The sequence below is a fragment of the Oncorhynchus kisutch genome, unplaced genomic scaffold (assembly GCF_002021735.2).
Source record: "Oncorhynchus kisutch isolate 150728-3 unplaced genomic scaffold, Okis_V2 scaffold2905, whole genome shotgun sequence".
NCBI lineage: Eukaryota > Metazoa > Chordata > Actinopteri > Salmoniformes > Salmonidae > Oncorhynchus > Oncorhynchus kisutch.
The window spans coordinates 9,704-20,971 of record NW_022264850.1 but is presented as its reverse complement, the minus strand read 5'-3'; the positions used below and the strand labels follow the sequence as shown (position 1 = coordinate 20,971).

The window sequence follows — 11,268 nt, the reverse complement described above, 5'->3', positions numbered from 1 at the left end:
ACTAGTTAGTTAGGTAGCGGTCGAAATTTAAGCAATTGTTACCTGGAGGAAAATGGGGGAGAGTTTAATATTTTCTTGTATTTAGTCCAGTGGAGGGTCATGTAATTTGTCATCGATTTATATGTCAATATTTGTCAGCATTTTGGAATGTACGTGTTGAATTCGGCTATGTAACTTTGGTGTACAACCCTGCTCTCTCTCGTTCTCCTCGCTGAGCTCGGCTGGGTGGGCACTTAGCTTTCCATCGGCTTTTCGATCAGACCCTCTCTGTGCTTGGTGGATCAGCACGTGGGCATGTAGAGTATCTGGTGAATCAAATGGTGCTTGTAGTGATGACGTAGGGAGCTAGCGCACAATAAGAACGATGGTAGAAATGCTGCATTCAAAACAACTGGGAACTCAGAAATCTCAGACTTCGGTGCATTCAAGAAAACTCGGGAAAGGGGGGGAGCTCCGACTGGGGAAAATAGTTTTGAAAGGTCATCCAACTCCGAATTCAAAGTCGGAAACTCAGGCATCTTGCTAGAGCTCTGACTTTCCGACCTGAAGATCACTGACATTATTTGTCTTGTTTTGTGTGTGTGTGTTGAGTTCCCAATTGTCTTGAAAGCGCCAACAAACTCTGGTTTATCACAACAACAAGCATGGCGTTGCACAATTATGGAAGGACCACATTCGTGAAACATGTATCTTCACTACAATGTACAGGTTTCTGTGCGGTCTCTGTCCGCTGAAGAGAGTCTAGAAAAGTTTAATATAATTTTGGAGTTGAATGGAGATGGTTCCTCAATGTGGAAAAACGTGACGGGATAAAATCAGGTGTTGGGAGGAGTAACTGAGTTTTTCCAGCGATATGTTTATCATAGGCTGCCTGTCATTACATCATGATTTTGGTTTTTATTCGAAGCATTAGTCTCACATTCTAAAGTCAACTTACACACCACACTGACATGCACTACCTCATCAGCTATGTGTGACGTTTTAAATGTATGTAGATCTGTCCTGAATGAGAACGTTTTGTTGTTGACCAAAATGGTTCCTACTGTTGCCTACTACTAGGTTCTGCTCATCAATTGTTAGGCTATTTGTTAATAAAACATGCATTGATATTTTGTTAAGGGTTTTACGTTTTGAAAAAGACAGACTCTTTACCGGACTTATGTTTTCAACTACCCCTACCAAAGATTTTAGAGTATAATTGACTTTGTGGCTGTGTTATCTAGTGGGAACCGGCTAGTGCTTCCGGTATGAGGGAGCGTTGAATGAAATATTTAGCTGGCTAATTCCCTTCCGTGCCAACAGGTGGCAGTAACTAAACGAGTCAACTCTTCAAAAGACAGACAACTAGTTTTCTGAACGGCGTGTGAGATAGATTTCCTTCCACACAGCAACAATGGCAGCCTCCAATACCAATGTGATACGGGTGCGATTGTATTTTGATTACCCGCCGCCCTCGGTATCCGACTGTCGCATGTGCTGGGTCCTCGTGGATCTGAACAAATGCCGGGTGGTAGCAGACATAGCCAGCGTGATCAGGGAAAAGTTCGACTTCAGTCGCAGGAGCATTTTGAGTCTGTTCATTGAAGACTGCTACCTGCCGCACACAGAGAGCATCTACGTAGTCCGAGATAACGACAGCATCAGGTGCGTCACACACACACCCGCATAGCCAGACATGTTTTTTATCCAGTCTGATCCACGCTTAGCTCTAGACCTGCGCTGGTGCTGTAACTTTCATTAGGATTTAAGTCTGTGATCTAACCCACATGGTTGGTTCATTCTATTTATTTGGCTTGGTTATATAGCCTAGCTAGGTAGCTAGCTACACCGGCTTGCAACAAAACAATAGAGGGGTTGCACTCCAAGCCTGGTCTTAGCCTAGGCCAATATGTTTTCACACATACCACCCCTAGTACTTTGAGAATATCTACCGTTCCAACCCTCCGTGTTGTGTTGATTGACAGAGTGAAGGTGGACACCCTAACCCTTTCGAGTGGAAGTCAGTCGAACACATCTGTTGTGAAGTCCAAGAAGAGGAGGAGAGATGCCGAGGAGGAGGAGCCCACACAGAACCGAGTGAGTGAAGAGTGGAAAAAGAAGAAGAGAAAGAAGGAGAGTCAGGAGGCCGATTCCAACCAGGCTGCGGTTGAAGAGAGGAGGAAAGAAGACAAGAAGAAACAGAAACAGAAGAAGAACAAAGATAAGAAGGTGGCGACCAAAACCACTGCCTCGTCCACAGGACCCTCTCCCACCTCGTCCACAGGACCCCCTCCCACCTCGTCCACAGGACCCCCTCCCACCGTAGTCAAAGCAGACAAAAACACCAAGAAGGCTCCAGCGGCCACAGCAGTATCTGTTAACGGTAAAGCCACAGCAAAGACCCCGAATGGGGAAACGGACGACTCTTCTGATTCCAGTGAAAGTAGTGAGGAGGAGGTGGCCCCCAGTAAAACCCCCATGCAGAAACTACCCCCCAAATCACACTCTGCTAGCTCTACACCCCCTGTCACATCTAAAGCCACCCCTGTAGTTAAACCCCGAGTCCCCATTAAGAAACCACGCACACCTCCCTCATCTGATTCGGACTCCTCAGACTCATCGGGTGACGATGCCTCTAGCAAAGCCACCACAGGCAAACCTCCCGTTAAAAACCAAACTCCTCTATCCAAACCTGCTGCCACTCCTCCTACCACCATACCCACCGGCTCCGGAGCTGGTCCTAGAGACAAAACCACCCCCTCCAGGCCCAGCCTCCCTTCCTCAGGTCCCAGGACCTCTGGATCCCCTGGCCAGAGAGCTAATGCTCCAGGGCCAGGCTCTACCCCAGCAGTGCAGAAGGCCCACAGGAGGCCTGAGAGCCCAGGCTCTACCCCAGCAGTGCAGAAGGCCCACAGGAGGCCTGAGAGCCCAGGCTCTAGTAGTAGTAGTAGTGAGGAGGAGATCCAGCTGGTTATCAAACAACCGGGCCTGGGGATGGGGATAGTCCCTGCTATGGCAGCACAACCCACCTGGAGAGGCAGGGGAAGCCCTAGGGGTGTGGAGAGAGGAGGGGTTAGGGGTAGAGGGGATGGAGGCCAGAGTTGGGGTGGTGGAGGTAGGGGGGTTAGAGGGGAGTGGGACAGGGGTCCTCGTGGTGGGGATAGAGGTGGGGAGTGGGATAGGGGTTCTCGTGGGGGTAGAGGAGGGAGAGGGGGAGATAGCGGGACAGGGGGAGGAGATAATGCAGGGTTTTATTTCAACTATGAAGGTGGACAGCGACAGCAGACTCCTCAGCCACCATCGTACCAGAAGGACTCCCTGAATAACAGCTCTGTGGTGTTCCAGGTAAGTCAACTGACTGCTACACGGTATTCCAGGGTCAATTCAAGTCATTTAGTTTTGTTTTATTTTTTTATTCTCATTGAAAAGCACAGAACTGGAATTGGCATTTCAGTTTACTTCCTGAATTGAAATGGACTCGACACCGACCCTGTGGCATTTCAGTTTACTTCCTGAATTGAAATGGACTCGACACCGACCCTGTGGCATTTCAGTTTACTTCCTGAATTGAAATGGACTCGACACCGACCCTGTGGCATTTCAGTTTACTTCCTGAATTGAAATGGACTCGACACCGACCCTGTGGCATTCTGTAACCTACTTCTGTTGTTGCTGCCACGAAGATGTGGGAGGTATGACATTTATAGGTGTGTGTGTGTTGTAGAACCCATCAGAGAGTGTCCCCAAGAGGGACTACAGTGAGATGCCCCTCCTAGCTGCTCCCCCTCAGGACGGACAGAAGATCGCCTTCAAGGTAACACACCGCTTATAGATCGCCGAGGTAACCCACCTCTTATAGACCGTCGGGGTAACCCACCTCTTATAGACTGTCGAGGTAACCCACCTCTTATAGACCGTCGAGGTAACCCACCTCTTATAGACCGTCGAGGTAACCCACCTCGTATAGACCGTCGAGGTAACCCACCTCGTATAGACCGTCGAGGTAACCCACCTCGTATAGACCGTCGAGGTAACCCACCTCGTATAGACCGTTGAGGTAACCCACCTCGTATAGACCGTCGAGGTAACCCACCTCTTATAGACCGTCGAGGTAACCCACCGCTTATAGACCGAGGTAACCCACCTCTTATAGACCGCCCGTCGAGGTAACCCACCTCTTGTAGACCGTCGAGGTAACCCACCGCTTATAGACCGTCGAGGTAACCCACCTCTTATAGACCGTCGAGGTGACCCACCTCTTATAGACCGTCGAGGTAACCCACCTCTTATAGACCGTCGAGGTAACCCACCTCTTATAGACCGTCGAGGTAACCCACCGCTTATAGACCGAGGTAACCCACCTCTTATAGACCGCCCGTCGAGGTAACCCACCTCTTGTAGACCGTCGAGGTAACCCACTGCTTGTAGACCGTCGAGGTAACCCACCTCTTATAGACCGTCGAGGTGACCCACCTCTTATAGACCGTCGAGGTAACCCACCTCTTATAGACCGTCGAGGTAACCCACCTCTTATAGACCGTCGAGGTAACCCACCTCTTGTAGACCGTCGAGGTAACCCACCTCTTGTAGACCGTCGAGGTAACCCACCTCTTGTAGACCGTCGAGGTAACCCACCTCTTGTAGACCGTCGAGGTAACCCACCTCTTATAGACCTGCTGGCGGTTCCGTACTCACCACACAGCTCAGTCTGATACACTGGGTTCAAATGGAAGCAATGCGTTTTACCTTCACTCAGGTCATGTCTTTATTTAACCAGGGTGGTCCACTCAGTAACACTGTTTCCCAGTGGTTCAACTGGAAGGGCCTTAGTGTACTAGTAGAAAGAAGACCATAGTTAGTGTATAGCATCACTCCATTCAGACACTGGAGCCTTCTTCCTGCTCAGGTCATGTGACCAGGAAACTCCTAGCTGTATTAATTCAGTCGACTCTCCCTGGTCGAGGAGGGAAAGAGTTAAAGATGCTGCTGATGTACAATGGCAAGAGAAAGTAGGTGAACCCTTTGGAATGACCTGGATTTCTGCATTCAATTCATCATCACATTTTATCTGATCTTCACCTAAGTCACAACAATAGACCGTCTGCTGCTTAAAACTAATAACAAACATTTATAGGTTTTCATGTCTTTCTTGAACCCACCGTGTAAACATGCACAGTACAGGGTTGTAAACATGCACAGTACAGGGTTGTAAACATGCACAGTACAGGGTTGTAAACATGCACAGTACAGGGTTGTAAACATGCACAGTACAGGGTTGTAAACATGCACAGTACAGGGTTGTAAACATGCACAGTACAGGGTTGTAAACATGCACAGTACAGGGTTGTAAACATGCACAGTACAGGGTTGTAAACATGCACAGTACAGGGTTGTAAACATGCACAGTACAGGGTTGTAAACATGCACAGTACAGGGTTGTAAACATGCACAGTACAGGGTTGTAAACATGCATGACTGGGCCACTCCAGAAGGTCAGGACTCTGACTGGGCCACTCCAGAAGGCGTATTTTCTTCTGTTGAAGCCATTCTGTTGTTGATTTTACTTCTGTGTTTAGGGTCGTTGTCCTGTTTCATCACCCAACTTCTGTTGAACTTCAATTGGTGTACAGATAGCCTTACATTCTCCTGCAAAATGTCTTGATAAACTTGGGAATTCATTTTCCTGCCGACGATAGCAAACTGTCCAGGCCCTGAGGCAGCAACGCAGCATCAAACCATGATGCTACCTCCACTATACTTTACAGTTGGGATGAGGTTTTGATGTTGGTGTGCTGGGCTTTTTTTCTCCACACATAGTGATGTCTGTTCCTTCCTTCCAAACAACTCAACTCTAGTTTCATCTGTACACAGAATATTTTGCCAGTAGAGCTGTGGAACATCAAGGTGCTCTTTTGCGAACTTCAGACTTGCAGCAATGGCTTCTTCCGTGGCGTCCTCCCATGAACACCATTCTTGTTTAGTGTTTTACGTATCGAAGACTCGTTAACAGAGATGTTAGCATGTTCCAGAGATTTCTGTCAGTCTTAAGCTGACACTCTAGGATTCTTCTTAACCTCATTGAGTATTCTGCTCTGTGCTCTTGCAGTCATCATAGCAGGACGGCCACTCCTAGGGAGAGTAGCAACAGTGCTGAACTTTCTCCATTTATAGACCATTTGTCTGACTGTGGACTGATGAGCATCAAGGCTTTTAGAGATACTTTGTAACCCTTTCCAGCTTTATGCAAATCAATCATTCTTAATCTTAGGTCTTCTGATCTCTTTTGTTTGAGGCATGGTTCACATCAGGCAATGCTTCTTGTGAATAGCAAACTCAAATTTTGTGAGTTAAAAAAAAAAAAAATGTAAGGGCTGGGCAGCTCTAACCAACATCTCTAATCTCGTCTCATTGATTGGACTCCAGGTTAGCCGACTCCTGACACCAGTTATCTTTTGGAGAAGTCATTAGCCTCGGGGTTCACATACTTTTTCCAACCTACATTGTGAATGTTTAAATGATGTATTCAATATAGACAAGAAAAATACAATCATTTGTGTGTTATTAGTTTAAGCACACTGTGTTTTTGTCTGTAGTTGTGACTTAGATGAAGATCAGGTCAAATGTGATGACCAGTTTATGCAGAAGTCCAGGTCATTCCAAAGGGTTCACATTCCTTTTCCTTACCACTGTAAGTCCCTCTGTTTTCCATGTGAATAAAACCTCTAACATAGAAGAACAGTGAGAGATGACTGTAGAGTTGTGTGTTGCTAAGGTACTACACACCTCCATGTAACTCATTATCACTCTGTCGTGTGTGTGTGTTCACAGCTGCTGGAGCTGACAGAGAACTACACACCAGAGGTGTCTGAGTATAAAGTAAGTAAAAATAGTTGAATGACTCACTTTTTTCTCTCTGTCTCGTATAACATGAGGAGACAGAGCTGTGTGAACACGGTTAGGGACTGTTTTCTCTCTCTGTCTGGTATAACATGAGGAGAAACAGCTGTGTGGACACGGTTAGGAACTGTTTTCTCTCTCTGTCTGGTATAACATGAGGAGACAGAGCTGTGTGGACACGGTTAGGGACTGTTTTCTCTCTCTGTCTGGTATAACATGAGGAGAAACAGCTGTGTGGACACGGTTAGGAACTGTTCTCTCTCTGTCTGGTATAACATGAGGAGACAGAGCTGTGTGGACACGGTTAGGAACTGTTTTCTCTCTCTGTCTGGTATAACATGAGGAGACAGACCTGTGTGGACACGGTTAGGAACTGTTTTCTCTCTCTGTGTGTGGAATAACTTGAGGAGAAACAGCTGTGTGAACACGGTTAGGGACTGTTTTCTCTAACCGTAGGTGGACAGCACTTTTTTCTTCTCAAGTTATGTCCTGAACTAGGACTAAATACATGTGGTAAGAAATGTTTATATGCTACATATTTAAAAATGTAATTGGTTTCATTTGGGTAATGTTCTTTCTCACTGTGTGTCTCCCCGTTTGTCTATCAGGAGGGGAAAATCATTCATTTCGACCACAGCACCAAACAGATTGAGCTCGAACTGCTCTCTGCTTATCAAGGTAAGGCCAAACGGATGACTGCTCTCTGCTTATCAAGGTAAGGCCAAACGGATGACTGCTCTCTGCTTATCAAGGTAAGGCCAAACGGATGACTGCTCTCTGCTTATCAAGGTAAGGCCAAACGGATGACTGCTCTCTGCTTATCAAGGTAAGGCCAAACGGATGACTGCTCTCTGCTTATCAAGGTAAGGCCAAACGGATGACTGCTCTCTGCTTATCAAGGTAAGGCCAAAAGGATGACTGCTCTCTGCTTATCAAGGTGGGATGAAGATCCCTCACTTCATTTCCCCCCCCCCCCCCCCCCCCCATTCGTTTAAACTATTAAGGCAGTAACTGTTGAATGGCGATTCTCCACCCGTCTCCCAGAGTGCACTGGTACAACTTCCTGTCATTGGATTGATGTAATGATTGGCTGGAGTGAGCTTCCACTGTTAAATCCATGATAAGTGTTCCAGTGCGTAACTTTGGGAGAAAGGTGGAGAATCGGGACTCGGACGATGTTTCCCTCAGCCATCTGAAGGCACCCTGGCACTACCTGTCATTGTCTGCCCCTCACCTGGCACTACCTGTCATTGTCTGCCCCTCACCTGGCACTACCTGTCATTGTCTGGCACTACCTGTCATTGCTGGACCTTACCAAGATGGCCCAACCTTAACATGTCTGTCTGCCCCTCAGCGCCCGTGGAGCCGGGGAAGTTTGACCTGGTGTATCAGAACGCGGACGGATCCGAGAGTGTGGAGTACGCTGTGTCCCGGGGTTCCAGGGTAAGACATAAAATACTGTTACTGTACGTTTCTATATACATGAATAAAACCAATAGAATCAGTGTGGAGTACGCTGTGTCCCGGGGTTCCAGGGTAAGACATAAGATACTGTTACTGTACAGTGTTATTTCACAGACCCTGCCTGCATGCACTGATCCTGCAGCACAATTGATCTGCGCACATTCATCACAATTTAGACTTCATTTCTACAATATTGTATGTCAGAGCCAGGGTCTGGCGTAACACTCTGTGGGGGTGGCTTAACACTGTGGGGGTGGCTTAACACTCTGTGGGGGTGGCTTAACACTCTGTGGGGGTGGCTTAACACTCTGGTGGGGGGGGGGCTTAACCTTTGAATGTTGTTTTGGTTCCATTGACCATCCTCTCTTCACTAAGCGGGCCTCTTCTCACACTGTACTGGCTGTGTGACACTGTATGGATGAGCTTGACCCCCTCTCTATTGTCCCTGACTGCATTTCAACCCCATCACCCACATGTTGAGGGAAGCTGTTCATTGTCCAATGAATGTCCCTTATAATCGTTTAGTTGAAAGAGAAACCTGTTGGGATACTTTAAACCAGGCATAATGGGGGTTAAATACTTTCCCATAAAACAGCTGTATGTGCAGAATTCGGAATGTTGTGATTTTCCGGTTACCATGGGGATGTGTTTGTGATGTCACTCCCATAGAATTGAATAGAATCCCATTTCAGTGTCTTTCTCTCTCTCTCTCTCTGCAGGTGACTGAACGTTGGGACTCACTGCTGGAACCCAGGCTAGTTGTTGGGAATTTGAGCTGAGGAACAAGATGGACGTTCTTGGTCGACTTGGCCCAGGCATTTCTAACACACTGGCCCATTTCCCCCACTTGAGTTCCCCAGTAATGGCCAAATTATAATAATTCAGCACACAACCCCAATTTAGACTAAGTTAAAGATGGACCAGCCCAAATCTGGCATTTGCCGGATCTGCCCCAGGGCCAGTCCGTTTCTGGTTGGATGGACTGGGGCTTGTTCTGACACCTCCATAGACAGTTTACCCTGGATGGGCTTGTTCTGACACCTCCATAGACAGTTTACCCTGGATGGGCTTGTTCTGACACCTCCATAGACAGTTTACCCTGGATGGGCTTGTTCTGACACCTCCATAGACAGTTTACCCTGGATGGGCTTGTTCTGACACCTCCATAGACAGTTTACCCTGGACTCAGATTAAGCTGGAGATGTTCCAGTGACTATGATTTTGTTTAGTTCAGGAGTAGAGCCTTAATCTGGGTCTGGGAAACCAGCCTTACTGTCAACAGTCTCTCTGATGAAGAGCTATATACTGGTAGCTATTTTACCTTACCAAACCCCTTATCTCAGCCTTACTGTCAACATGTGGTTGGCTCTACTAATTCAGGATGTTTTTTTTTTTTAATGGAGATTTGTTAAATTCAATAGTTTTGCGTTTCAGTTTATTTACTCAGTAGACAAGAGTTCAAATGAAATTGACCAGAACCTTGGATTCAGCTAATCAAAGTCTGGATTAAAGCTATTGATTAGTTTTAGTTCTGGGTGTGCTGAGCACCATTTTAATGATTTACTTAAACATCTTCTAATGTTGTATTATGGAAGGGAGGGTACAGGGTAGGTTGCTTAAGTACCTTCAAATGTTATTTAATCTTTGGTCTCTTTACTACTTTTTAATTTTTTTACACATTGATATAACTGTGAATGTCCCATCTTGATTATTTTGAAACTTGTTTGTAAGATAATAAAGTTTGATATCCTATGACCAGGATAGGTGTGGTTTCTTAATTAATAACCTATTAAGGCTACCCCCCTACTTTTAATAATGACATATCAGGCAATTTCCGGCCAAACGTTCCCCTAGCGGGATGTATGTCCTAGACAGGTTTTAAGCTATGCCGTAGTTATCAAGAATACCATCCACACCAGAGGTCAGGACAATTTAATGGAACGTAAAGTAGCTATTCAGGGTAACCATGGAGCTGGGGCGTGTACAAGGACAATACATACATTGGCGATTGGAAAACGTGTCATATTTAATTCTGTTTGTTTGTCTTTTTAAATATCACCATTTATTTTACGTTGATTTACAGTAATGATTAACTTCCAATTCTGTTCAATAGTCCTATGTTTGGAAAACAATCAAGGAGCTAGATGGTGTCACAATCACATCAAATTGTATCTTTCTCAGTATCCTAACATAAAAACACCTGACCTGACACTTTAAAAACACGCTCATGGGCAGATGTTTACGTAAGTCGATTTTTTTCTCCCTTCATGATCGTGAATCGTAGCCATTTATCGTCTCTACCCACCGCGCGTCGATCAGTGGTCCTTCCCATTCCGTAACGGGATGCTGCTGATGTCACAGCACCAACCGAGCCAGTCAGCAACGGCACCAGCGGAGAACAGCAACCGGAATGATGGCGAATACAGAACCAATTCAAACAAAGTCCGTTAAATAACGACGTTATCTGACAAACCGACCTCTTAAGATGGAAGGAAACGTCTTCCCCGACCAAGAACAGCTTCTCGGGTTCCTGAAAAAGCTCAGGGAGGTATTCGACGTGTGTGATGAGGATGCTGATGGTTATATTCGGGTCGAACATTTTGTGGATTTGGGGCTTCAGTTCGGGCAGGGGGACAGAGATGAGGTAAGTCCATCTGTCGGTTGACGACATCCACGGATGATGATGATGAATGAGAATTTGGAGGATATTTGATCGAAGGAAGCTCTTGTCTGCAAGTGTTTTGAAATATGATCATCGCAACATGTATTAGGCCGTATGTGTGTGTGTGTGTGTGTGTGTGTGTGTGTGTGTGTGTGTGTGTGTGTGTGTGTGTGTACGTTAGTTTATTATAAACGTATTCCTCGCCAACGTCGATATGACACTGAGACAAACAGGTTGTCAGCCGGAACCGAATGTGATCTCGAGGT

General features: G+C 46.3%; 1 protein-coding gene across 1 annotated transcript; it reads left to right on the top strand.

The window, feature by feature from the left end:
* The first annotated feature begins 612 nt into the window (after positions 1 to 612).
* On the top strand, positions 613 to 10,101 carry LOC109885206 (coilin). Its single transcript, XM_031819969.1, has 7 exons — positions 613 to 1,644; positions 1,965 to 3,324; positions 3,704 to 3,793; positions 6,808 to 6,855; positions 7,485 to 7,554; positions 8,231 to 8,319; positions 9,060 to 10,101. The coding sequence occupies exons 1-7, from the start codon at positions 1,394 to 1,396 to the stop codon at positions 9,117 to 9,119; spliced, it is 1,968 nt and encodes a 655-aa protein (XP_031675829.1). The 5' UTR covers positions 613 to 1,393; the 3' UTR covers positions 9,120 to 10,101.
* The last annotated feature ends 1,167 nt before the right edge of the window (positions 10,102 to 11,268 follow it).

Bases quoted from the DNA above. Each gene is read 5' to 3' on its own strand.
- LOC109885206 (XM_031819969.1), top strand. From the start codon at position 1,394: ATGGCAGCCTCCAATACCAATGTGATACGGGTGCGATTGTATTTTGAT. The intron at 3,794-6,807 runs GTAACACACCGC...GTGTGTTCACAG, and splicing joins GACAGAAGATCGCCTTCAAG to CTGCTGGAGCTGACAGAGAA. The intron at 8,320-9,059 runs GTAAGACATAAA...CTCTCTCTGCAG, and splicing joins CTGTGTCCCGGGGTTCCAGG to GTGACTGAACGTTGGGACTC.